The sequence below is a fragment of the Lycium ferocissimum genome, chromosome 4, assembly GCF_029784015.1.
Source record: "Lycium ferocissimum isolate CSIRO_LF1 chromosome 4, AGI_CSIRO_Lferr_CH_V1, whole genome shotgun sequence".
NCBI lineage: Eukaryota > Viridiplantae > Streptophyta > Magnoliopsida > Solanales > Solanaceae > Lycium > Lycium ferocissimum.
In genome coordinates this window covers 35,737,439-35,764,844 of record NC_081345.1, presented here as the reverse complement: position 1 = coordinate 35,764,844, position 27,406 = coordinate 35,737,439, and the positions used below count along the sequence as shown (strand labels likewise).

The window sequence follows — 27,406 nt, the reverse complement described above, 5'->3', positions numbered from 1 at the left end:
TGACTACCAAACGAGATTATTATTTTTGGATTAATCTATTATCACTTTAGACTAATTTATCCCACGAGGTGAGCATAAAATAATACTTATTAAGTTTTACCTTGTTTGAGCGGGATAAATTTACACCTTCAACCAAATAAGATATAATTTTATTTCAAACTTAATTTCGAGATATATCTCGACTAATGTATTAAAAATAGGGAAAAGGGCACATTTACCCCTCACTTTTCAAAAAGGGATTAATTTTACATAAAATTAATTCAAACTTAACCTTTTCCCGAGGTAAATCCCACCTAAAGTTTTATCTTTTCGACACCTACCAAACGTCTACCCCGTATAAAACTTGAGAAAAAATAAGTTATCCATCATTGGTCAAAAGTATATGAATAAAACTAAATTTTTTCAACCAAAACTTGCAATTCAACGTTAGTCCGGGATTATACTCAAGGCCGTAAAAAATAAAGTTGGCCAATTTTTGTTTTTTATTCTACTTTTAAATGCGTGTCAAACGTCAATATTTTATTATCCCATAATGTAGGTGAGATAAAATTATACCAAGTTTGATGGGATATCTGAGACTAAGTTTTATAAATTTTATACCTTGTTTGGTTGAAGCGGGATAAATTTATACCTTCAACCAAATAAGATATAAATTTATCCCAAACTTAATTTCGAGATATCACACCTTATTCCACGTACCAAACGACTAATGTATTAAAAATAGGATAAGTTAAACTGTACAAGAGACTAGAATGGAAGACCACAAAACTTCATGGAGCATTTCCTAAATAGCAGAAGTTTTGGGGCACATTTTCAAGAATTCCAAAATATTGCTGAATGCCAAATCTAAATTAGGAAACAGCTCTCATTTTCATTTCCGCAAAACAATTTTAGAGAGACGAAACGAAAACCATTAAGGGCATTTGATTGGAATTCTCGATATGGATCCTAACCCAGTAAGTTTCATATATTTCATTATTTGACTCCCTTTTTCACGTAATGGACAATCAAATCGTTATTAAATACTACTTGAAATCTCATAATTGTGGTTTTTGTCGATGAGTTGCATTGATGCTAGGGTTTTTTTGAGCTCGTAGTTCGTTAATGGTGATTAATTGATCTTTGATTTACTATTTCCTTTGTTTTTTCGCGTCTCCATTACTTTTCTACAGCATATCATGTGTTAACGGATCTGTTTGAGAATTGAAAATTTTCGATTTAGTGAATTGCATCCTTGAATTGTATAATCCGGTTGGTGTAAAATTTGTTTAGTTGGATGATTTATTATTGCAAATCTAGAAATTTCACTTAAGTGAATTGCATCCTTGAATTGTATAATCCTGTAGGTGTAAAATTTGTTTTATTTGGATGAATTAATACTGCAAATCTAGGTGAAATAATCAAATTAGTAAAAAGTGTTGGTGTGCTAGTTTTTTTTTATGCTAGCCTCAAGGATATTATGGAGTCATAGTCACAATTTGATGACTTCAGTGCGGGAAGACTAGAAGAGTACTCCCTCATGTTGATCCTCTTGTTTACCAAGCAATTTTGCAAAAAAGGATGTATAGAGTCCATAAGGTAGCAGATATCAATTGGGGCTCAAAAGACGGAATAGATAGGGCACCATGAGTCTATAATTCCCACAGAATGAAACCTGGAGTTCTATAAGAAAGGCGAGAGAGAGTTTAGTATATACGATTAAATACCCGGGTCTCTGATCTAAAGGGCAGCCCGGTGCACTAAACTCCCACTATGCGCGGGGTCCAGGGAAGGGCCGGACCACAAGGGTCTATGTACGCAGCCTTACCCTGCATTTCTGCAAGAGGCTGTTTCCACAACTCAAACCCGTGACCTCCTCTGATCTTCTTATGAAAAAGAAGTTTTTCACATGTCCATTGTGGAACCAATGTTTGAGCTTCAGCCATCTAGATGTCAAGGTATATATCCGTTTTTTGCTGGCCCTTTTAGGAGGAATGCACATCGAGATAGGGAACTCTAAAAATAGAAGAATCTGACTTTAATATGATGGCTGCATTGAGTTTCCTTGACTTCTGCTTTTTGTCTCTGAAATTTGAACCAGTTCTGAGTTAAACTATTTTAGGAGATGAAACTATCATGAGAGCATATTTAGTTTGAGAACCATCAAGGTGAATAAACTTTTGATAGTTCATATCACTCTCATGTTTAATCTTTTTTATTTTTTAAAAGGATAGGTTGTCTTATGCTTGTTATCATTATCTTGGCATACATCAAGTCCACATTTCAATTAACTCCAAGCTTTAGAGCTTCAACTTTTTGTCTACTTGAGAAATGGCATCCCTGAGCACATTACATTTTGTTACTTTTTGGCTCTTGCTGTGATGATGCCAGGGATTTAACCATTTTTTCTGTTTGACGGACTTAGTACTAAGAGGCACAAGGAGATTCTTGCTAGAACATTATTCTGATCTTTGGTTCTCTTTGATAAGCAAGCATAACTTCTGAGTCTCTTTTTGTTAGCATCTAAGCTCATTTTGTGAAAGGGTTTTATTCCTGCATATCATAGGCTGCTTATAATCTCCAAGAAAAATTGTCCTTGTGAAAGAAGGAAGAAGGTGCTCATAACACCAAACTGGTATAGAAGTACAGATTCCCGTAATGGGTGGGTATCCAAAAATAGATGGACTAATAAATATAAAAGGATACCATATCATTATTTCCTTTCCAAATATTGTCGTAGTGCATTAAGCTATCCTATTACTCTTTTATGTTCAAGGTCTTAGTGAATACAATGAGCAGGCATAGTGATTTTAACCTATGTCATAGAAAGTCAGGGCCATAGGTCTATTTCAAGAAATACCCTTCATTGATCTACATAGAGATTCATAGTCTATGTTCTTTTGACAGATATTTTCTACACTAGATCATCTGGTGGAGTGACCTTTTATTTTGTTAGAACACAGGTTTTTTTTTTTTTTTCTCCTAGAAGATTTTGGTTGAAAAAGATACTATAGGTCCATATGGAATTAAATAAGCATGTCATAAAAATGATCTTTAACATGTTCAGTTTACAATATGGCTAAAGTACTGAAAAGATAACTAAAGGTATTTCCTATTGCATTAATGTTGCATATACTGACATATACATTTAATTTTTTTGACAAAAAAAAAATGTATGTGTCAGTATATGCAAGATTAATGCAATTTTGACGTGTCAGTTTATATTCAGAGCTGCTTGTGTCTTTGGCAAGTGAATCCTTTTGTTCTACTCTTTGCCCCCCCCGGGCAGTCTCCCCCTTCTCTGTGTTTATGTTTTAGGGTGAGATGTATGTTTTATGAGCTATGGACAAGTTAGACTGACTCAAATATTTGATTGTCTATAATAATAGGAAAAAAGGAACTTTTGTTCTGCTGCAGGGAAAGAAAGATAAAAAAAAATATGAGGTGAAAATAAAGAATGTTGGTTGGGTTAACTCTTAAGTTAGATTTGTTTGTATATACTTCATTGTCTATAGGGCTGAAGTCTCCCAATAAACAGATTTTGGTTAATTTGATTCGTGCACTTATACTATTAGTTTGTTGGTGCAACTTTGAACTGTGCTACTTGGATCGTATATGATATTTATTTATTTATTGATTTATTTATTTATATACTTGAACAGATAGGAAATTGCGGGGTGTTAATTCTGCAATCCTTCTGATAACTTTTAATATGCTATTTTTGGTCCCCATACGTATTGTTTATTTGGTTCCACCCATAAATCCTTTTTATTTCTATGTTTCAAGTTTCAATAAGAAGTTCTTACTGTTGATATGAATATACCACATCAATTCATTATGTATGTATGATGCATGAGTTATTCGAAATGACTGGGCATAAAACGTCAGTAAATGGCTTTTAAAGTTCTAACATCGATTGCCTATTTAATATAGTTGCATCTGTTTGAGAGATGGCTTAGTCTTCCTGCTTTATTCCATTCTCAAATCCATGCGGGCTTCACATGCAGACAAAAGAGGGAGGGTGTAGTAGGTTTATGTCCAGCATAAAAAAAAAAAATCATAATATGATAAATTTTCTTAATGTTGAAATTCTAATTTGCTTCAAGAAACAGATTTTTATTGGAAATGGACCCAAATATTGTAAAATAGATGTAGAATACTCTTATAGCCAATCATATTAGCTTGGAATGAAACTTGGTGATTGTTGTGTGTATATATTGATGCAACTCTGAAATTTAAACTTCTAATTTTGCTATTAATTTTAATTACTTTACCTTTCAAAAAAAAAAAAAAAAAAAAAAAAAGAAGAAGAGCATGTGCTATTAATTTTAAATGTCAGGGAAGTGCCACCATCCCACTATATAATGTCAGTTAAGGGGTTGGAGTGGTTAAGTTTTAGGTTAGTGTTATAAAAGGTACAACCAGCACACTACCTTGAGGATAAAATCCCATGGATGGAAGTTGTTTCAAAAGGCTTACAAGTTACTCAAATTCTATGTAGATTTTAAAGAGGAAAAATGATGGAAGCAAAAGTTTCATAAAGATACTAACTAGTTGGAATTTAAATCTAGTTATATTGGTGCACTTACATTGGCTCCAAGTTTATAGTACTTTTTTTTTTTTTTTTTTTTTTTTTTTAAAAAACCTTTTTTTCTACTTAGTTTAGTGATTCTGTGTGTTAATAGAAAATATAGAGAACTTTCGTATTACGTAATCCCAAACTATTGAATATTGGAATGAAAAAGATCCAAATGTAGGGGAAAAAGATCCATAGCCAAATCTCATCTAGCGTGGCATCGACTGGTAGTTGTGTTGTTATTGTAATATTTAAGTTCCATACTTCCATTCCTTTTAGCTCATCATCTGGATGGAAGAGAGAGAGAGCTGATCTAGGAGCAATGTATGTGAAAAGGGTTTTTTTGTCAGATGTCCCTGACTTTTTTTTTTCAACTGAAAAAGGGGTTAACTAATTACATAATACTCATAGCTTCACGGAGTTTGTGGCCCTTCCGGTTATTTCACCTTTCTCTGTTACTTGTTTTAGATAATCTACCCTCCTTGTTTTATATCCTTTACTACCCTTGCTGCTCCCTTCCCTTTACACCCCTAAACACTCTCCGCCACAAGGAAAGGGGGGAGCACATAGAAACTGTTAATTCATTCTGTCATAACTCATAGAGCTAATTATATTGTCTTATTCTTTCTCAGCCTGCAGGGGAGGACTATGCACACCCACAGATATGTTTTTTCCATGTGCTCTTCAAGGTCCGCTTATTATAGTCTTCTTATTGTAATGTCTTGTGTTGTAATTGTGTTTACTTAACACATTTTCTTTGCATTGACAGGCAGCAGCATTAGCATTTTATATTCTGTCAGCTTTGTTTGTTGATAGTTTTGTTATCATCTTTGTGATAACTGTTCTTTTAGCTGCTCTTGACTTTTGGGTGGTTAAGAACGTCAGTGGGCGTATCCTGGTGGGTTTAAGGTGGTGGAATGAAATAGATGACAATGGCGAGAGTGTGTGGAGATTTGAATGCCTTGATCAAGAGGTGGGTAATCTGGTTTCAGGTTCCTTAGCATATATCTTTACACCATCAGTTTATTTTAGAAGTGCTGGCCCATTTAATCTTAATGATTAACTTTGTTGGCTTGGACAAACCTTCTTCCTTCGCTTTTCCTTTCAGTCAATGGCTCGCATGAACAAGAAGGATTCCTGGCTGTTCTGGTGGACTTTGTACCTAACAGTAAGTGAACACTCTATCACACTGGCCTGATTATTCTAAAGTTCAACATAAACAAATTGAGCACTGTATTGAATATTCAAGAAAAACCTGCAACAAACAACAAGCGTGGGTGTAGATAAGAACAATGGCCCTTCACTTTTTCTGTTTTCAGCTTTCACTTTTTCAGGATTCAGACTTCAAAAGCTTATTCTAGCATATGGTGCTATCCATTGATGTGTTGCACCTAAAATGTGTAATTTGTTGTAGGCCGTTGCTTGGTTCTTTCTCGCGATATTCTCCCTCATTAGGTTCCAAGCTGATTTTCTTCTCGTGGTTGGAGTTTGCTTGACTCTCAGTGTCGCAAATATTGTTGGTTTTACTAGATGTCGCAAAGGTGTGTACTTACTCTAACTTCTATAGATTCTGCGCCTAACAGTATCATTACCACTGGAGTTCTACTTTCTTTGGGTGTTCCAGTTTTCATGCAAGAGCATAATATGACGGTAAATTTTGTTAGGTTCCCTCATTAGTTTGTGTCTTCTTGGATTTGCTTCTGTCTTGCCGTGCTTGTTTCAGTTTTCACTTTTGTTTTTGGCTGTTATCAGATGTCTGTGTTATTCCCTTTCGTATTTTGCTTTCCAATATACCTTTACTGGTTAATCTTCATAGATTTTTTTTTCTTTCTAAATCCAGATGCTAAGAAGCAGCTTCAAGCATTTGCAACCCAGACTCTCACTTCTCGATTCTCCTCGACTCTACAATCTGCATTTAGTGTTGTTTGAACAAATGATACACAGCAAGCTAGTCATGGGAGGAAACTGCTTGTCAGTGTCGACCCTTATGAAAAATCATGTATTGATTATATAATGGTACTGTATACGCTGTGGAATTATGATAGCACAATGCGGAAGGATGATTAGGAGATTTTGACATGGCTTTTACTTGGGACTTCTCCTTTACTGAGGTGTCTTGTACATGCAGAACATGAACGAACTGGAAAAACATTTTTGTTACTTTCAGTTTTCACGAATCCAATTGCTTCATTGTATTTTTTTTTTCCTACCACGTGCAGCTGTTGAATAGATATACGGGCTATATGCATACAATGTATCTGAAATTTGCCATTCAAGGGGTATGGGGGAGGTTCCATTTAGTTGCAGTGTTCTTGTTTGTTTTCTTCTTTTTACCTCTCTCTTCTAATTCTATGATTTTTTAAAGATTAGTTTTTATGCACAAACTTTGTGATATAAAATGTGCGAAGTGCTTAGCCAACCCCCACCCCTCCCCCCAACCACCATGACAGCTGAGCCAGCATCAATGGTTTTAATACCTTTAACCTTGACTTCTAAATGAAACTCCCTCCACTTCAAAATAATTGATGTTTTACAAAATTAAGGAAGTATTTTATTCTTTTTTTTTTTTTTCAAATTTGCCCTTGACACATTTCTAATATCCATGATAATTACCAATCAAAAAAAAAAAAAAAAATTCCCATGATAATTATGTCAACTTAAAAAGAAAAGAAATCATAATTAAGATAGTTTAGTCCAAACAACTCTTACAATTAGGACGGAGAGAAGACTTTACTACAGGATATTAATTTGGCGGTTACTATCAAGTTACTCAAGTTTGACTAATTAAGGAAAAAAAGGTAATCATCTAAAGTCTAAACTAACTAGGAGCGTCAATTGGCAGAGCAAACTAATACATTGAGTTTAATACTAAAAATCAGACGTTGCACTGTTTATACTGAGAACATATTAATAATTCAAAATTTTAAATAAAAAACTCAATAGTATTAGTACTACTACATAGTTACAGAGTTTTATATCGAAATTAATTTTGCTTATCCCTTTGAAGGAGAGACCAAAAACTAAAGAAGCTTTTATTGTCGTTCTGCGCCAATCAAGAATGGGCAGATTGAGAGGCTATGCTTTTTTCTGTGAACTAAAGGCTGTGGCAAGTGTGGATATAACTGAAAATTGTGGAGGGACTCCAAGTGGGGTCTCTGTCTTATCTCAATTGTAAGAATGAGAATAAATCATAATCACTAGAAGAAGAAGAAGAAGAAATGGACAATAACAAGAAAATCATCATAGCCTTTTATTTTTTATTCTCTGCCCAAGTTTTCCTTCACTGAGGAAGGAGGCACCACATTAACAATAACATGGCTAGTTTGGTTGCTATTCAACACAAACAGCCTTCTTTCTCTGTCCTCCCTTCTTCCCATTCTGACTTCAATGGTGCCAGATTAGTCTCCTCAGTTCAGGTACTTATTAGTACTCACTTTACCAGAAAGGAAATGGTGTGCTTTTTGTGGGGTTGGGTAGAGTTTTTTTGTTACTCTGTATGATACTGTGAATGGTTCAGTTGCCAAAACCATGTCTTGGGTTTAGCTAGTATTTCATAATTTGCATAAAAATCCTACCTTTATCTGCTATGGTTTCAAGAACATTATAAAAATGTAATTTTACTCGACATTGGGCTATAATATCTGTCTATAGTGTGAGAATGTTTTCTTCATAACGGTGGTGTCCAGGCCAGCGCCACCTTGATGAATTCCACGGGTACCTACTACCTCCCACCACCATAGGTAGGGTAACTCTGTCCGGTAAGGCTTAGACAGATAAGAAGAAATTACTTAGTGTTTTTGTATTCACTGAAATTTGAACATGAGACCGCATGGTTCTCAACCTACTTCATTGAGCACTTGTTTTCTTTGCCTTTTTAAGGTAGTCTTTCGCTTTAGCAAGAAAAGAAAGAGTGAGTATTAATTGTTCACAATGTTGGCACTTGATGCTTATTCATATTCTAAATATATCAAGAAACTGCTGCTTTCCTTTGCTGCATAATGAGTTGATAGGATTTCTGGTTTACTTTTATATGATGGTTGTAGTATAAGAGGAAACCATGCCAGCCAAAAGGAGCATTGCGTGTTACAGCATCAAGTGCCAAGAAGATCCTTATAATGGGAGGCACTCGATTTATTGGTGTCTTTCTATCTAGACTTCTTGTAAAAGAAGGTCACCAGGTAATCAACCCAACCTAAGCTCTGTTTAAAGTTCAAATTATTTTTCAACTTCTACGTTGTCAACAATCGAAGATTTTAACCTTTGATGTTCTAAGTTACCTTGAAAATTCACAATCTTCCAATGATTCACAAATGCAGGTTACTTTGTTCACAAGAGGAAAAGCTCCAATCTCTCAACAATTACCAGGTGAATCAGAACAGGATTATGCTGATTTTTCCTCCAAGGTATGTTGGATATTTGAGTGAGCTTTAAAGCGCTTTGGTTCATGACTTGAGTTACTCTAATTAATGAGATTTTTTGCTCCAACTGCAGTTATTACACTTGAAGGGCGACAGAATGGATTTCGATTTTGTGAAGAGTAGTCTTTCTGCAGAGGGCTTTGATGTTGTGTATGACATAAATGGTACTATGGGTGTTTTATTCTGTATCTCAATGTATTTTCTCTATTTTTGTTGTTGTTACAAACAATTTCTTTCTAGTAGAAGAGTGTTTTCCATTTCCTCCCCTTTTTTGGCATCTTGTTCATGAATCGTTCTTTGTTATTCAGGACGTGAAGCAGCCGAAGTGGCACCAATATTGGATGCATTACCTAATCTAGAACAGTAAGCTGTGAATCTTCTTTATACTTATCATGAACTATTCGCGTTGAGGATGGATTTCTGCAATAATGCCATGCCTGTACCAGTAAACAGCAGTAGGCTAATCAATTTATGATTTCATTTTTAATTAAGGCAATATAACAATACAGAGAAATGGTTTTGCTTGTAAGAGGGTTAAAATTGAAGGATGGAACTGTGAACCAAAACAATCTCTTCCATTAAGATACAAAAGGTATAAATTGATGTGCCATCAAGATTGGTGATCAAACACTTCATGTTTGCCAAGTTAAACAAGGATAAATGAAACTGCAAGACAATTGTCAATCAGTTTTGTCGCAGATAACCTTCATTACTGTTATACCATTAGCTTGAAATTTTTTAAGAAATTTGCTCATGAGTTGATGGCGTAGGCGTGACTAGGTAAATGTTATTTGATTGACCGGATTGTGGTGTTTCTTTTTATCTGATCATTTTAATTTCGCCATAAACCTCAGGTACATATACTGCTCTTCAGCTGGTGTATACCTCAAGACTGATTATCTACCACATTTTGAGGTCAGTATGGTTGTAGCTTATGGTTAATTTTTGAGCTTATTTTCACTCTACTTGTGATACTAGATAGTTAAGAAGAATAGGAAACAACACATGGTTGTCATTTTGGTTAGTAGACACACTTAAAAGCAACAACTTTTGTGCTCAAACAAGGAGGAGTTTTACTCAGGAGATTATTGTAAATATTTCAATTCCAGGTTCCAACTTAAAAATAATGTTCGATCGGAGGCACTTACAAAATTCTTATTATCTGCTCTGTCCTATTTGCACCTTGCTTTGACCTCTCTTCAAATTTTTGTTCTTATCTTGACCCTGCGTTTCTTTCTGTAGTTTTCTTTTTTTTTTTTTTTCCTAGGGTAACAAAAACTTCTTGCCCAATGTCAACAGGCTGATGCAGGTGACCCGAAGAGCAGGCATAAAGGAAAGCTTGAGACGGAGAGCTTGTTAGTATCACGAGATGTTAATTGGACTTCTCTGAGGCCTGTTTATATTTATGGGCCACTTAACTATAATCCAGTTGAAGAGTGGTTCTTCCACAGATTGAAAGCTGGTCGCCCAATTCCAGTTCCCAACTCAGGGCTGCAAACAACTCAACTTGGACATGTGAAGGTTAGTCAACACATATTGGAAGCGTAGTTCACATGCTGTAAACTTGAAATTATGTCACTTTCTAGTATAAGCTTTAGACGACATGTTTGTTAGGTCCTATAAATATTCGATATTTACAAGTGGCCTCCATTTAGTAGAGACCAGGAAATATGTCTTTCCAAGTAGGATCAATATACTGTTGGTCCACTTTCAGGAAATACTTGAGTTAAACCGAATCACAATCCTGTGTCTACGAGATAATTTTTTTTTGCTTTTGGTTGGATACTGGCAGGATCTTGCAAAGGCTTTTGTTCAGGTTCTTGGAAATGAGAAAGCAAGCAAGGAAGTATTTAACATATCAGGAGAGAAATATGTCACTTTTGATGGATTAGCTAGGGCTTGCGCCAAGGTAACTCTTTTCCCCAATCAATTTTAGCTTATATTGCTTGGAAAAACTTTGAAATGATAGCCAATTGACCGTCAATGTTCTTCATCCAGGCTGGTGGTTTCCCTGAACCCGAGATTGTTCATTACAACCCTAAGGAGTTCGATTTTGGCAAAAAGAAAGCATTCCCATTCCGTGACCAGGTAAATATTACTCCCTCCGGTCCATTTTACTTGTCATGGTTACTAAAAATAACTGGTCCAAAATACTTGTCATTTTAGAAAAATCAAGATAGTAATATGGTATTTATAAATGATATAGTAAGTTTTTTTCCTTGGTTGAAGTTGTTAGTAGTCTGTTTAATATCTGTCCTTTCGTTAGTATTAATGTCGAAAGTCTAAACATGAATGCAGCATTTCTTTACATCGATTGAAAAGGCAAAGGCTCTGCTAGGATGGAAACCAGAATTTGACCTGGTGGAAGGTCTTACAGACTCTTACAACCTAGATTTCGGTAGGGGAACTTTCAGGAAAGCAGCTGATTTCTCTACAGATGATCTCATTCTTGAAAAGAAACTAGTTCCCCAGAGCTAAGATTTTGTTTTTCATTTTTGAAATTTGGTTTCTTGCTTTTCCTCCAAAAAGTTCACAAGTATTAGTGACCAAATTCACTCTGAAGCTATTTGAGGTTTTGCTTGTATATTAACTTCAGTGAGATGAAATGAATAAGAAGTATTGTCATTTTGCCTTCAACATTTTGTTTTGGGGGTGGGAGGGGGTGGGGGGTGGGGGTGGGGGGAGGGTTAACTGAGGTAGAGTAGACCGATGATCCTGTAGTCATTTGGCCGGCTGTTGAAGGAAAAAGCAGACAGAACCATGACATTAATGTGTTGCTATCACTGACATTTCGTTTGAAAAAGTACTCCCTCGGGATCAAAAAGAGTGTTCACTTGGCCATTTGCAACCCCTTGAGAAAATATTAACTCCTAGAATAAAATAGGTACTTTGACTAAACTGTCCCTAATTAATTAGGTATTAAGATTTGATCACATAGCACTTAATAAGGGCAAATCTGAAAAAATAAGGTTAATTCTTTCTTGATAAATAGACACTCTTTTTGACCCAAGAAAAAAAGGCTAAGTGGACACTCTTTTTGATCCGGAGGGAGTAGTTTCTAGCCAACTATGGGAAGCCATGATCTCTGGTTCTGGTGTTTAAACATCAAGTGTCAGTAATTATTTTTGAGGCTCTCTAGCTAGCTCGTTTCCTCTAGGGCTTCTAGCCTAGCCAAGTTGAAAGGAACCTTCACCTCCAATCAACATGGTAGGTTTCAAGTCACTAAAGGATCAAAATTGAAAAATGACCAGCAATGAACTCACTAAAATGATTTGCAATTCTAGGAAAGAATATATTTTGCCAAGTGAAAAAGCTTTTAGGTTGGAAATACAATGGGAAAATAAAACATCATTGTAATCTTTATTTATGAGCGGCTACCCAGAAGAAACATAAATCATAAAATGGGGCCTTTTATACTAAGATTTCAACTCCAACTAAACAATGTGTAGTTTGATTTCTGTTTAAATAATTCATAAAAATTAAACAGCAGATTACCCATTCTTTTATCCCAAATTTTTATTGGTCAATGAAATATTAGCATATGTAATTCATTTCTTTTGCGTATTCCTACTTGAGTAACGTAATAGATAACCAGCTTCTACGATCCAATTTATTTTTACGGCTTTATTAGAAAAATTGATTAAGAAAATAGTATATGTTCATGGTGATGGAGTCAATTACTATAAATAATTACTCGCACTCAAGACTGTATCAACTTACATAATTCAATTTTAGCTGTTAGAAGTAAAGTAATACTTATGCACACAAGTGCATAATGCTTTGAAGAAAAGTTTGGAGGAGATTAAGCACGGGGACAAAATTAATATTGTGGTCACACGGGTGCCGATATAAATAAGGGCAAGAGCGTAGCACGTACACTATATTTTTCTAGCTTTCAAGAAAATAATTGCCTCCATGTTGATTTGATGTAAATATAAAATAGAAAATAGAAAAACCTTTCTGTTTAAAATAAAAGTTTTATCATATAGTTGCTGGCCGCTAGGTGTACCTAATTATAACGCGTATTAGCCGGCTTTTTTACTCGGCCGGCTTCATTCCCCAACGTATAACTCTAATCATTCATTTTCTCCTTTTTGACTTTTTATTTAGATCCGTTACTAACGGTTATTGTTTCAAAAGTTTCTGCTTAGATTACTTTGTGTTATACAAATACTGTATGATACAATTAAAGGGTAAATACTATTGCGTATCGGATTAGGTTAATACCAAATTGATTTAACTTATTATGGGGTAAATACTATTCCACATCGGATGTTAATATCAGATTAATCTAAGTTATCATTGTTAAGTGATTTAATATAGTAAAATTAATTAATTAATTAATTAATCATAGTTAAGTAATAGAAGTACATATATTTATCATACATCTATTTATTTGATGTAAAGACATGACACATGCAAATATTTTATCTGATTAAAGTGTGTCATTTTATGAATATCCTTCTCTTTTCGTCGAGGTGAGTATCTATTTAACAAGCTGCCCGTCGTTAAAGGTTAATATGGAGCGGTGAGTATCCTTTTGTTTTCAGTCAAAGTCTTCGAATTTGAGCTAGGGAATAAAGTCATCTTTCATATGGAGCGTTTTACTTTCAAAACGGAATTTTCAACACAAATCTAAATTAGTCGAGCCCATGTGTACTTAACATCGGATTGGATGGGGAAAAAATTGCCCCACAAGTTGGAGTGTTCGTTTGTTTAGCTTGGGTCCATTTTCATTTAAGTAGGGACCTAATTATTGTCACCTTGGACTTTCTTTTAAGATCCGTTAAGACGGTCAGTTTTCCAAATTTTCTGGTTTCCTTTGGTTCAGTACCGCCTGTTATACAAATATGATAAAGTGCTGCATGCCACGCCATTTTATTGATTTCCTTTCTCTTTTCGTCGACATTGAGTAACTTTTTCTTTTTAACACAAGTTGTCCTACCATTAAAGTCTGGGATGGGGTTATTCATAAGTACTTCTCTTTTATTAATTAGAAGTTTTAAATTTAAACGCTGAAAATAAATCGTAATTGATACGAAACATTTTACTTAAAGTGGAACTTTTCGACACAAATTTAATTTAGTCGGATATCTGAAAACGGAATAGAAAATAGAATAGTGAAAAACAAGTTGCCCCATAAGTAGGAGTGTTCTTTTGTTTAGCTTGGACTGATTCATTTAAGTTAGGACCTAATTAATTATACTATTAATTTGCTTAATATATACATAAGACCAACTAACACAGATCTACTTTTTCGGTTTTGATTTTAAATTTCTTTGTTCAGATTATTTTGTCCCTTGAAATGTAGCTCTCATTCAATCAATCTACAAGAGTTACAGATAAATATGTCAAAATTGTTATTATTCTTAATGAAGTAACGTCATTGAAATTCCTGGCAATATTTTGCGATGTTGCATATTAGGTAAGACTTTGTATTGAGAATTTTTATAAACACTGCGTAATTGAGTTCTTAATGTGCTGGAAGTTGGTGTAATAATATGACTAAGAAATTGGAAAGGTATATACTTTTTTTCTTTATAAAAACTAAATAGTACGATAAACCTTAACATCAGAACATATACTAGTATTCTTAGTAGAGAGAACTTATTCCACTAAATTTCAACGCCAACGACCCTTTTTTTATTTCATACTAAAGTTGTTTCACGAATTTGTAGCTTACAGCATAAAAGTATTTTATTTTTTAATTTTAACGCTCGGATTAATTAAAACATCTCTGAATATACCTACTCTACCTAAAAGTAGTACTGTTAGTACGTTCATTATTAATTTCCCAGTTGGATACCATTAAATAAAAAGCCTTAGGTAAACGGAATCAACCAATAATTACAACGCGTTTTTTTGAGAATCCCACCCCTTATTAATGTTATTATTGTAATAAAATAATAACCACGCCCTATCCGCAACTAAAATCTAACGCGCAATTGTCAGATCCAATTGATTCAAGACAGCTCTAAGATCCTCTCATTAAAAAAAGAAGATAAAATTATACCAACATAATGAATATAGAGAATTAATACAAGTTTCTATATGTTAGTCATCTTAATCTTAATAGAAGAAACTAATGTAAGTCTAATCTTGGCAGTGCAAATATCTCTCACGTATTACAATAAGCTAATCCGGTGACGGATGTTATGGCAAGAAATTTAACTAATTCAGAATGATAGCGTAAAGAAATTTACACAATAGCTCACTTGAAAGCCGGTTATAACTAACTTTTTATTACACATATGAATTGGTGATTAAAGGTGGAGCGAAGATTTGAATTTTATGAATTCTACATTCTAGAATAATGATATCATGTGTTAGTAATTGAATTTTAAATTGAATTTTTATATATAAATGAATTTCTTAGTACAATTATAAAATTAAGTCTGAGCATAACAATTTTAAAATATCTCGCGGATACAATAAGCTAGGTGGTTATGGCAAGAAATTTTAATAATATATAAAAAAAAATTACCATCAAATCACTTGAAAGTTAATTACACCTACTCACATTATAAATATGGATTAGTGATCTACAATACATGGTAAGGACCTATTACGACAGCTGAAAGCAACATGATAATGTAAACGTTTTTTACATTGTTGGTTGATATAAGTTTAATGCATTATTCAATAACAATGACATTGAATGGGTAAATCGAAATTATCCGGTTCGAATAGAGTCATTTGACACCCTTTTCTCGGAGAATGCTACTACATGAATAGATAAAAAAAAGTCTGTTATGAACAAATATTATATGTCGAATTCCCTTGACACTATTTATATTATCATGGTCTCCTAAAACGTTTTGTCTTGGATTCCCTTGGTTCATCTTTTGGAGGAGAATCCTATTTTATAGCACCAATGATGTAATTTTGGATATTATGTTATCTCTTACTAAAGCAAACTTAATTTTTCTCTTAAGATATTTTAATTATTTGGTCTCTCCAAACTTCCCCTTTATATATTCCCCCCAAACCTTCTCCAAATTTGTCTCCTATTTTTTCTCACCAAAAAAAACCACACATTACCAGCCAAATGCAATTACCAGCCATTTTCTTCAGAGTTCTCTTCATTTACAATCTCTTTAACACATTTCTCCTCTCCTTAATCCCCAAAAAACTCACCTCCTTTCTTAAACACCCCCACGCGCTGTCACCGGCGCGTCAACACCACTCTCCGGTCACCATTAAAAGAATGGACACAAACGAACTCAAACGAATATTCCAAATATTCGACCGTAACAACGACGGGCGTATAACAAAAAAGGAATTAAACGATTCGTTAGAGAACATGGGTATATTCATACCCGACCCGGAATTGACCCAAATGATCGTTAATATCGACGTTAATGGTGACGGTTGTGTTGATATAGATGAGTTTGGTTCACTTTACCAGACAATTATGGATGAACGTGATGAAGAAGATGATATGAGAGAAGCGTTTAATGTGTTTGATCAAAATGGTGATGGGTTTATTAGTGTTGATGAATTGAAATCTGTGTTAGCATCATTAGGATTAAAACAAGGAAGGACGGTTGAGGATTGTAAACAAATGATTAAGAAAGTGGATATTGATGGAGATGGAATGGTTAATTTTGCAGAGTTTAAACAGATGATGAGAGGGGGTGGTTTTGCTGCATTGAGTTAGGTATTTTTTTTTTTTTTTGTTATTTCGTTTTTTCTCACTATTTTAAAAATAGAGAAGCAAGAAAAAATTCCGTTTTAATTTTTATTTTGATAGGTTGTGACATTGTAAATAAATTTGTTGCTGCTATTATTTTATTTTTTCAAGTGTTATATTGTGTTTGGGTTCTCTTCTACCTCAAATTGTGCGAAGGATCCATTACAAATTAAAAAGAAAAAAAAAAAAAAAATCTTTCATGAACTTCTAGAAAAAGGGGTTCAGGAATTTTTAAATTAGCTAAAGGTATGTTTTGCAACTATTGGATTTATCTGTTTCTTTGTGGTACTGTCTATGGTGCATGGTCAATTTGTCTTTAAGAACTTTAAATGATTGGTACAATGAAAATGCGAGATGGGGCTCCATTAGGAGTTTTTTTTATTTGTTCTCATTTGGTCTCAGGTAGGTATCCGTTGGGTAACACTTTCAAGCTCGAAGTCCAAACCTAGGTTTACAATTAAAATGAGTTTCCAAAAAGCATGTGTTTATGAGATAACTTGTGTTTTCCAAGTATTTACTGCTCTAGAAAAATATGACAATAGAATCAAATTCTTCCACCCAAAGAAAAGATTTATACCCGAATTTCTCTCATCCTTTAAAGTTTTTATCCATTAAACAAGTCCCATTACGCGATTATCTGTCCATCTACTCTGCTAGTAGTGTATCCAAAAAACTCCATAGATATCTATTCTTTCCCCTAATCGTTACATTCCGCTTTAAAATTTTTACCCTAATAGTTCCAAAATCTTGCCTTTTTTTTTTTTTTATACCAAAAGGAGTATTCGTTGGAATCATTGCAAGAGTTTTAGTACGAAATACCCATGAAGTGTCAAATTTGATTATCATTACACATTCAATTATAAACGTAACAAATAATTTTTTTTTCTTTTGGTATTTCGTGGTACTAGTAACGAAATAGCATTAAATTTTTTTTTTTTTTTTATTTGGTTCATCCATACCAAAAACGAAATAAAAAAAAAAAATTGTCCTATTTCGTTGGTAGTCCAACGAAATAGGACAAAATTTTATTTTTTTATTTCGTTTTTTGAATAAACGAAATAAATATTTTTTTATTTCGTTTATACAAAAACGAAATAGGAAAATATATATATATATTTTTTTTTTGTATTTCGTTTATATAAAAACGAAATAGGAAAATATTTTTTTTTTTTTTTTTTTTTTGCATTTCGTTTATATTCATCGTATTCGATTATCTAAATCTCAAACTAACTAACTTCATTAATGTCTAAAAAATCTTTTTTCAACGGATGGTTTTAAAAAAATAACATAAAGGAAAGGGGAGTTGGTGTAATTGGTATATGAACGAAATAGGATATTTTTTTTTTGTATTTCATTTATAAAAAAAAGAAATAGGAAAATATTTTTTTTTTATTTCGTTTATATAAAAACGAAATAGGAAAATATTTTTTTTATTTCGTTTATATAAAAACGAAATAGGAAAATATTTTTTTTATTTCGTTTATATAAAAACGAAATAGGAAAATATTTTTTTTATTTCGTTTATATAAAAACGAAATAGGAATTTTTTTTTTATTTTTATATTTCGTTGGTATATGAACGAAATAGGATAAATTTTTTATTTTTTTTTTACTGTAAGGTTATTTTAGTCAACTTTATATGTCGAGAAAATTAGTCAATCCCATCCTCTTTTATTTTGCCAAAAAAATTGAAAGATTTGACATGAAATTGACATTCAAATATGATCTCACATTACTCCGGATTTGTACGTTGAAATCTATTGCGTATCATCATCTTATAAATAAATAAAACTGAAAATTTCACGCTAATTTGGGGGAAAATTAAAATTGAATGGGATAAAAGGTGTTTTTTTAAAAATCGGCTCGGCGTACGCATAGATCTCGAAAAAATACGCAAGTTAAAAAAAAAACGCATAAAACGGACGTCCGAGGGCAAAGTTATGACTATCTAAAGTTTGACCACTTTACAACTAGTTTTTCTCCCTATATTTTTTAGAATTATATTTAATATTCAAAATAAAGTTATGTCAGAACCTTGAAACACGATTTTTCTTACATTTTACATTCCAAGTTAGAAGCTAAAAAATTGGCTTGTCAATATCATTTTCAATTTTTTTTAAAGAAACTTTGGAAACATGCTTTCCTTTTCTTTTTACAATGAACAAGTGTGATTGCTCAAGGCAATAGCTTTCATGTTTTTTTTTTTTTTTGAAACGGATTTCTCATGTCAAGTCGGTATTTTTAGTTTCACCAAAAAAAAAAAAAATTATTTTCCTATTTCGTTTTTATATAAATGAAATACAAAATATATATATATATATATATATTTATCCTATTTCATTGGTATATGAACGAAATACAAAATATATATATTCCTATTTCTTTTTTATATAAACGAAATAAAAAAAATTATTTTCCTACTTCGTTTTTTTATAAATGAAATACAAAAAGAAAAAATTATATTTTTCTATTTCGTTTTTATATAAACGAAATAAAAAAAAAAAATTTCCTATTTCATTTTTTTATAAATGAAATACAAAAAAAAAAATTGTCCTATTTCGTTCATATACCAATTACACCAACTCCCCTCTCCTTTATGTTTTTTTTTTAAACCTCCGTTGAAAAAAGGTTTTTTAGATATTAATGAAGTTAGTTAGTTTGAGATTTAGATAATCGAATACGATGAATATAAACGAAATGCAAAAAAAAAAAAAAAAAAAAAAAATTATCCTATTTCGTTCATATACCAACGAAATACAAAAAAAAAAAAAAAAAAAAAATTATATTTTCCTATTTCGTTCTTGTATAAACGAAATAAAAAAAAATATTTATTTCGTTTATACAAAAAACGAAATAAAAAAAATAAAATTTTGTCCTATTTCGTTGGTAGTCCAACGAAATAGGATAAATTTTTTTTTTATTTTTTTATCCTATTTAGTTGGTAGTCCAATGAAATAGGACAATTTTTTTTTTTTTTAAATTTCGTTTTGGTATGGATGAACCAAATAAAAAAAAAAAATTTAATGCTATTTCGTTACTAGTACCACGAAATACCAAAAAAAAAAAAAAAAAATTATTTGTTACATTTCAAGAAAACATACGTATGTAGAAAAATCATCAATAAAAGTAATAAAATGGGTATTTCGAGTTTGGTTATCCAACGAAATACCCATTTCTATCAAAAAAAAAAAGGCATTCTATTTTGGACTATTAGCTTAAAAAAAAAATCCATTTGGCTCGGACTCTATTCTTTCCCCAATCGTTACATTCCGAAAAAACTTCGGTAAAATTTATACCCCTTTGACGAGTTCAGTCTTGTTAATTTGTCATAATTTCTCGCTTGAATCATTACAAGGAGGGTTTCGTTTGAATCATTGCGAGAGTTTTATTATTAAATTTCACTTCTTAAAAAGTGTCAAATTTGAGTATCATTACACATTCAGTTACACATATTATCTAGTACTTAATAAATATAGAAGTTTTGTGATACAGTGACTGCTCGTATCCACGTAGACTTATGATCAACGGTTAAATTAGAGCTCACTACTACTACCACTTAAGCAAGTATTTCCACAAAAGAGTTGTTTGTTTTATAAGCTACTACATAAATTAAAAGACTAATTAAGTACGCTAACAAATTTGTCACGAATGTTCGTTCAAAGCTTGGATTTAACATAGAGAGAGATAGTATTCGAGGGTTGTGTTTGGTTTACCGATCATATTGAGTCATGCAAGTATTTCACCCTAGCAGTTTTATTCATGATTGCTAATTAACCAGATTATTAACTCTCGTAATATTCTGTCGAAATACTACTCGCCTATTCAAAACAGTTCGCCACCTATATATCTATGGAATTGACCTGTTAAGAACACAATTCATTTACGGTTTTTAATTGAACGCGGTGCCTAGGTATATGTCTATCCTATCCACAAATTCTAGCCCTAGTCTAGGTATATAATCAAATCACGTTCTCTCTACTTCTTCTCTAATCTAACAACATCTCTTTCAAGCATGTATATTAAATAATAAAAAAGAACTCGACTATTGCACAAGCAATTAAGAATCGTATTGAATAAGCCACTAAGATGAAAATACTATTCAAACGTCAATACTCATGGTTACACCACAACCCTCGAGCTATAGAGTTTAACTAGCTACTCATAATCTGATTACAACAAATAGTGTTCATGTTTAATCTAAGAAAAGATGAAGTAATGAAGGTGAAAGAGATAGCCCTGCGAAGAACAACTCTAATCCTTGCTCTCGCGTGCTAAAACGGCTGAGCCCCTTCAAAACGACCTAGGGTCTATTTTGTTGTATTAGGAAAAGTCTTCAAAAGATCATCCAAACTCGGCTTGGACTTAGAATTATTTGTTTTATCCGCTACTACACAACTAGCGCACGCGCTCCAAGGCAAGGTCGCACCATTGCAAAGGGCTTAACATAGAGAGCCCGCGAGGGGTGTGCATTTTCGATTTTAAAGATATAACCCCACGAAGAACAACTCTAATCCTTGCTCTCGAGTGCTAAAATCGAGCCCTCTAAAACGACCTAGGGTCTATTTTGTAGTAGTAGCAAAAAGTCTTCAAAAGGTCATCCAAACTCGGCTTGGACTTAGAATTATTTCGACTATTGCGCAAGCAGACAACAACTCGCGCACGATGCTCCAAGGCAAGGTCGCACCTGCGATGGGCTTCGCCCGCGAGGCCTTGTGCATTTTCGATTTTAAAGATATAACCCCACGAAGAACAACTCTAATCCTTGCTCTCGAGTGCTAAAACGGCTGAGCCCCTTCAAAACGACCTAGGGTCTATTTTGTTGTATTAGGAAAAGTCTTCAAAAGATCATCCAAACTCGGCTTGGACTTAGAATTATTTCAGCTCCGCCAGACACAACTCGCGCACGCGCTCCAAGGCAAGGTCGCACCTTGCGATGGGCTTCGCCCCGCGAGGCCTTGTGCATTTTCGATTTTAAAGATATAACCCTACGAAGAACAACTCTAATCCTTGCTCTCGAGTGCTAAAACGGCTGAGCCCCTCTCAAAACGACCTAGGGTCTATTTTGTAGTAGTAGCAAAAGTCTTCAAAAGGTCATCCAAACTCGGCTTGGACTTAGAATTATTTCAGCTCCGCCAGACACACCTCGCGCACACGCTCCAAGGCAAGGTCGCACCTTGCGATGGGCTTCACCCCGCAAGGCCTTGTGCATTTCCGATTTTAGCGAAATTTTCCCCAATGTTGATCCTTGCTTGTGTGGCGTGAGCCACAAAGCATGACAAATGTGCTTTGGACCTTGCTCCGCGAGGTCCATGTGATTTCCAGCCTTAGTGCAAATTCCCACTTCACACTCCCTTGCCTTGAAAGCGAAGGGTCTCCATGCTTTGGACCTTCCTCCGCAAGGCTTTGCCTTGTTCCACACTGCCGATTTTGAACTCTTCTTCTTCGAAACGGAGTATTTTCGACGTTAAATTTAGATTCCACAATAATGCACAAATTAGTTCTATATGGCAAAGTCAATAGTAGTTAGGTGTATTTAACGTATTTAGCTCTAAAACAAGATACAAATATGAGAAAATAGGGCGGAAAGACGTATAAATACACCTAACATCAAATGTTTAATAGATAATTATTTGTCATGTATAACTCCTTGGAAGTGTATCACCATTAGGTCTTTCATGTATATCAACAATTTTCATGCATCTAGACGAAGATTTCATCATTCAAATTTATATTGGAACCATGTATATTATTCACCTTAACTGTTATAAATTATGGTTACACTCAAATTCAATTTTTTTTCTTTAACTCAATGTATACACGTAAACCCATATCATTGTAAATCAAAATATTTGTGGAGAATCCTCGTCAACCTTGTAATGAATTTCTAAAGAATTATTTTTGATGTCCAACTTCAATTGTTTTGCTATTGTATCAATGAAATCTTCAAAACTTGATATTTGTACGAATCACCGCCATTAACTCCATATTCTACAAAAAATGTTGTCAAATATCCCAATATCTATTGTTATGGATTTAAATTGGTAAATTTGCTATGATACCTTATGTGATGATGCGATTGAAAATAGTTTGTAGATCTCGAAATTGGATTAAATCCTTATGAAATCGAATGACAGCTTGGTTGAGATTTCCTCAATAAAGGAAACACAAAATCCTCGTCGACTATTTTAGGAGTATTGTGTTTATGTTAAGAATGCTACCACTAGATACACCGTACATATTATTGAGCATGAAATAAGGAAAGAATATTTACCTTCTTAGTAAATATTGGATTGGGCAAAGGGTCAAATATTATTGAGCTTGATATTCAATATCTTTTTAATCAAAGTTGTTAAATATCCCCTACATGGATGGAAATAAATTAGATGAAATTAACCATTTAGTTTGAAAAAACTATTTCCCCATAATTTTAATTGACCGACTCACAAATCATATTGTTATCTCACTTTATTCTTTAAACCTTTCTATTCGTTAATAATCAACTTTCTAATTGGGTGAGAATCTTATATATATGTGAATTCTTTTTGGGTGAAGCTTAGCATTGTTGACGCATATTAAAGCTACAATTAAGAACGATGAAAAATGACTTTCGGCTCTTGCAATTAGACATAAAAAGTCAATTGAATATGACTAAATTTTTTTTATATTGTACATAAGTTGATAATTTTCTTTTCTTTTAAGTGCATTGTGCATGGGAATTTCAAACACTATTGTAAATCAATTTTATGTCAATTTTTAAGTTAATTAAATGAATGACAAAAAATTAACAATATGAATCTTTATTATAACTTAATTAATCAATGATTAAAAATTATTGAGTTATTGTTTTACACATGGCGGGTCTATCCTATTGATATCAATGAAATCTTTAAACCATTGTTTTGAAAAATTCTTTCTAGCATAAATGTTTAAATAGTCCATATCTATTTTTATGGATTTAAAGGTAAAAAAGCTAGATACCAATGTGATGATGCGATTGAAAATAATTTGTAGATCTCGAAATTGGATTAAAATTATGAAGTTGAATTTTTTTAAGTTAAATTGTTCAATAAAGGAAACACAAAATTTCGTCGACTATTTTAGGAGTATATTGTGTTTATGTTAAGAGTGTTACTACTAGATACATCATACATATTATTGAGCATGAAATAAGGAAAGAATATTTACCTTCTTAGTAAATATTGGATTACAATTGGACTTTGCTATAAAATACCAACATTTTTAGCTTCAGTTGGGAAACCTAATCCCTGGCTAAAGATATGCTAGTAAATATTTATGTCAATATCCCCTAAATATATGCCAATAAATACTTGAGGTTGTATATAGATACCAATATCCCTTTCATTTTCCTCTTTCCAAATGCAACTAATTTAGCTCACTAAAGTGGAAATTATTGTCATTAAGTTTCAATCAAAATTTTCAGAAGAAAAGCTTTTGTTCGTGTTGTAGGTAGAGATGCAAGTCTTCTTGCTTCAATATCTGCGGGCCATCGTAGATGATTGCATTAACTTTGACAACCCAACTAAAATTTCACTTATTCAATGTTTAGGATTAAAAAAATTGAGAGAGAGAGCGCACAAATTAAATATCTAACAGAAAAATAATCCCCGCGTAAAATTTAAGCATTATTAATCAACCAAACGACCCTTTAGATTGACCTTTACGGCGTCGTTATTGTCCACCTTCTCCGCAATTCTCATATTCTTTAATTGGAATCAATTTCTTTGTGCAATTTACTTGGATATTTTGCTTAAACCCAAGTCTCTGGTAATTTTTCTTACCCCTTACCGATTTGCTTTGCCTATTTTGTTCATTCCTAACTTAAAATTACCCTTAGATTAGCATTAGTAGATTATAATTTCACTCATATTTGTCTTAAGGGGATTATCTAATTGTTTTGATCTCATTAATTTCGTGTATTTAAGTGGGCTAAGTTGATTTTAATTAGAAAAGAGGGTGTCTTTCGGTAACATTTAAGGTAATAATATACCAATTCATCGGGAGAGATGTCATTTAGGAGCTGCTTAATAGACCTGTTAGATGTATTTGGATGCTTTAGTGAATTTAATCTAAAACCTTTCTATAATGATGTCGTTTGTCCGGATATTTTTTTGTTGCTATACAAGATGTTGTTGTAGAGAACATATAATATCACATAATATGAACGTCGGTCCCAAAAAAAACTTGGTCGTTATAGTGAAATGTTGTTATAGAGAGGTTTGACTGTATTAATATTAATATTTTACCTACAGAGTTTCATAAATAAATAAAAAAGGAATGCGACTTTTGGACTTTTGGCTTCTTTATGTTTTTTTTTAATTAAGCTTTTCAAGTATTCTTTTGATGTTGCAAGTTGTATTACTTTCGATGTATGTGATATTCTATAGGTTTTGTTTTACAAAACGAACAATTTATGTGTAATTTTGAATATGAAATGCAAGAGATCAATTTAGGAAGGGGAAAAGGATTTTACTGAAGGGTACATTTAAGATTTAATTGGTCTTTGAAAGGATGAATATATGATTGGATTAATCAGCATTTATATGATTATTGATTGGATTAATCAGCATCGAGTTTAAATGGAGTATCAGTGAGGATTCATATATATAGCTTGCCGAATTTGTTTGGGCCTTATGCGTAGTTGTCATTGGTTGCCAAACACAGTTTCTGCTATAAGCATTTGGATTGTTTATTCCTTTTGATTGAATGTATGATGTATCCTTTTCAATTTTCTTGTCTTTCCCTTGTAAATATATGTGTATCATCAGTCTCCTGATAAGTAAGAGTGATATTCAATACGCTTCCCATCGGTTTTAGTTTTCTGATAAATGATTTTTCTGTATAACAGCAGCAGAGGTGTTGAATTAAGAAGAATTATTGACAGATAGATAGTCCAAATTTGAGGGATTCTAAGTTTTTCACCATCAGTGTCTTTGGTTAGCGACAACCACTTTCAATCACAGCACTGATTCAGCATCTTGAACTGTGAGCTATGGCCTCAACCTTGGAAAATGAAGCTAATTCCCTCAAAAATGTGTTCATTCTATCGGGGCAGAGTAACATGGCTGGTCGCGGTGGAGTAGAAAAGCATCACTGGGACGGCGTTGTACCAAACGAGTGCTCTCCTGATGCTTCTAGAATCTTCCGTCTCAGTGCACACCTCCACTGGGAGGTGGCACGTGAGCCACTCCACCATGACATTGATTCCAAAAAGACCTGTGGTGTTGGACCTGGAATGTCATTTGCAAACGCGATCAAGGACCGTGTGGAAGCTATTGGGTTAGTGCCATGTGCTGTAGGAGGAACCGCGATAAAGGAGTGGGCCCATGGGGAGCATTTGTATGTGAATATGGTCAAGAGAGCTAGAGCAGCCATGCATCATGGTGGAGAAATCAAGGCGTTGCTTTGGTATCAAGGAGAGAGTGATACATTATCTCAGCATTGTGCTGAGACCTATAAGGCTAATATGGAGAAGTTAATACATAATGTTCGTGCTGATTTGCATTTGCCATCTCTGCCAATTATTCAGGTTAGCTAGTATTATTTTGCTTCAAACCTAAATGGTGTCTGTTTGAAATAAGTAACCTTATTACTATACAGTCGGACTCAGGATTTGAAGCTTATCGGTTCTGCATTCTAGTCCTTTTATGTTACTGAGTTTTAAATTATTAATTTGTACATGTTTAATGAATTTCTTAAAACAAATATTGAACCAAAGTTACTTGGTTCGGCCGAACCAGCAAACTATACTTTGGCTCCGCTCCTGGTTCTCAACACTAAACGTCGAATACTAGAAAGTAAAGCTAAGCGTTCTCTATTTTGTGCTTAAAAAGATGCTCTCTCTGCATTTATTCAATTTATTAGTTTACATAGTAACTGGCTAGTTTAGAAAGGAATAAAAAGCGTTATGTGAAATCGCGAGGCCAATTCAAATCAGCCTGATGCATGTAACTTTTCAAGGATTGCAGCAATTGTAGTTAGGAATTTGGAACAAATTTTGGTCGTTTCCTTGTATGGAATGTTGATAGATCCGATATCTAATTCTGTTTCTATCTCTCTATCATATAGCTAGCTGATGTTAAAATTTCATGGACCAAAGTAGTTGGAACATTATAACATGTTCTCTAACTGCATTGCATTGTTCTACAGGTTGCAATTGCATCAGGAGATGAGAAGTATATTGAAAAGATTCGAGAAGCGCAAAAGGCGATTGATCTTCCAAAAGTTGTATGTGTTGACGCCATGGGATTACAGCTTAAGGAAGATAATCTCCATTTAACCACAGAGGCTCAAGTTAAATTAGGCCAAATGTTGGCTGATGCATACCTTACCCATTTTGCGCCACAAGAACCTTGTGTTGCTTCATCTTGAGAAATTTGCTATACTCTGTGTGTGTAAGCTTGAAAGATATATAATAATCCTGGCTTATGAACATAACGAGAGTGCTCATATAACTAAAATGAAGTATATTATTTTGAAGTAAGTTGACTCATTTTCTGTGTCTCTTCATGTCTTTACTTTTAAATAACGGTTATATATCAGTCGCAAAACAAACGCTATTATATTAATGCAGTAAAATTTTCTGAAAACCTCTTTTTGTATTTTCTTAACTTAGTCGAGTATATACCAAGGAGAAAGAAGTCCAAAATTAGCAACTCCTTTCTTTTTTTGGGGGGGGGGGGGGGGGGGGGGTGCATATGGCTTGGACTTTGAGTTGGACACC

General features: G+C 33.4%; 4 protein-coding genes across 4 annotated transcripts; all 4 read left to right on the top strand.

Annotated features, from left to right (window-relative positions):
• The first annotated feature begins 883 nt into the window (after positions 1-883).
• On the top strand, positions 884-6,750 carry LOC132052598 (Golgi apparatus membrane protein-like protein ECHIDNA). The gene is made up of 6 exons (XM_059444210.1): positions 884-956; positions 5,188-5,244; positions 5,325-5,528; positions 5,664-5,723; positions 5,970-6,096; positions 6,396-6,750. Exons 1-6 carry the CDS (start codon positions 942-944, stop codon positions 6,482-6,484), a joined length of 552 nt encoding a protein of 183 aa, XP_059300193.1. The 5' UTR covers positions 884-941; the 3' UTR covers positions 6,485-6,750.
• A 1,037-nt stretch (positions 6,751-7,787) lies between these two features.
• On the top strand, positions 7,788-11,610 carry LOC132052597 (chloroplast stem-loop binding protein of 41 kDa b, chloroplastic). The gene is made up of 10 exons (XM_059444209.1): positions 7,788-7,971; positions 8,599-8,733; positions 8,872-8,958; positions 9,047-9,137; positions 9,282-9,336; positions 9,828-9,888; positions 10,273-10,494; positions 10,766-10,882; positions 10,972-11,061; positions 11,272-11,610. Exons 1-10 carry the CDS (start codon positions 7,870-7,872, stop codon positions 11,449-11,451), a joined length of 1,140 nt encoding a protein of 379 aa, XP_059300192.1. The 5' UTR covers positions 7,788-7,869; the 3' UTR covers positions 11,452-11,610.
• A 4,295-nt stretch (positions 11,611-15,905) lies between these two features.
• Positions 15,906-16,782, top strand: LOC132054650 (calmodulin-like protein 3). Its single transcript, XM_059446626.1, has one exon. It carries the CDS (start codon positions 16,022-16,024, stop codon positions 16,631-16,633), a length of 612 nt encoding a protein of 203 aa, XP_059302609.1. The 5' UTR covers positions 15,906-16,021; the 3' UTR covers positions 16,634-16,782.
• A 7,241-nt stretch (positions 16,783-24,023) lies between these two features.
• LOC132052603 (probable carbohydrate esterase At4g34215) lies at positions 24,024-27,175 on the top strand. The gene is made up of 3 exons (XM_059444214.1): positions 24,024-24,450; positions 25,532-26,212; positions 26,833-27,175. Exons 2-3 carry the CDS (start codon positions 25,676-25,678, stop codon positions 27,052-27,054), a joined length of 759 nt encoding a protein of 252 aa, XP_059300197.1. The 5' UTR covers positions 24,024-24,450; positions 25,532-25,675; the 3' UTR covers positions 27,055-27,175.
• Positions 27,176-27,406: the final 231 nt, after the last annotated feature.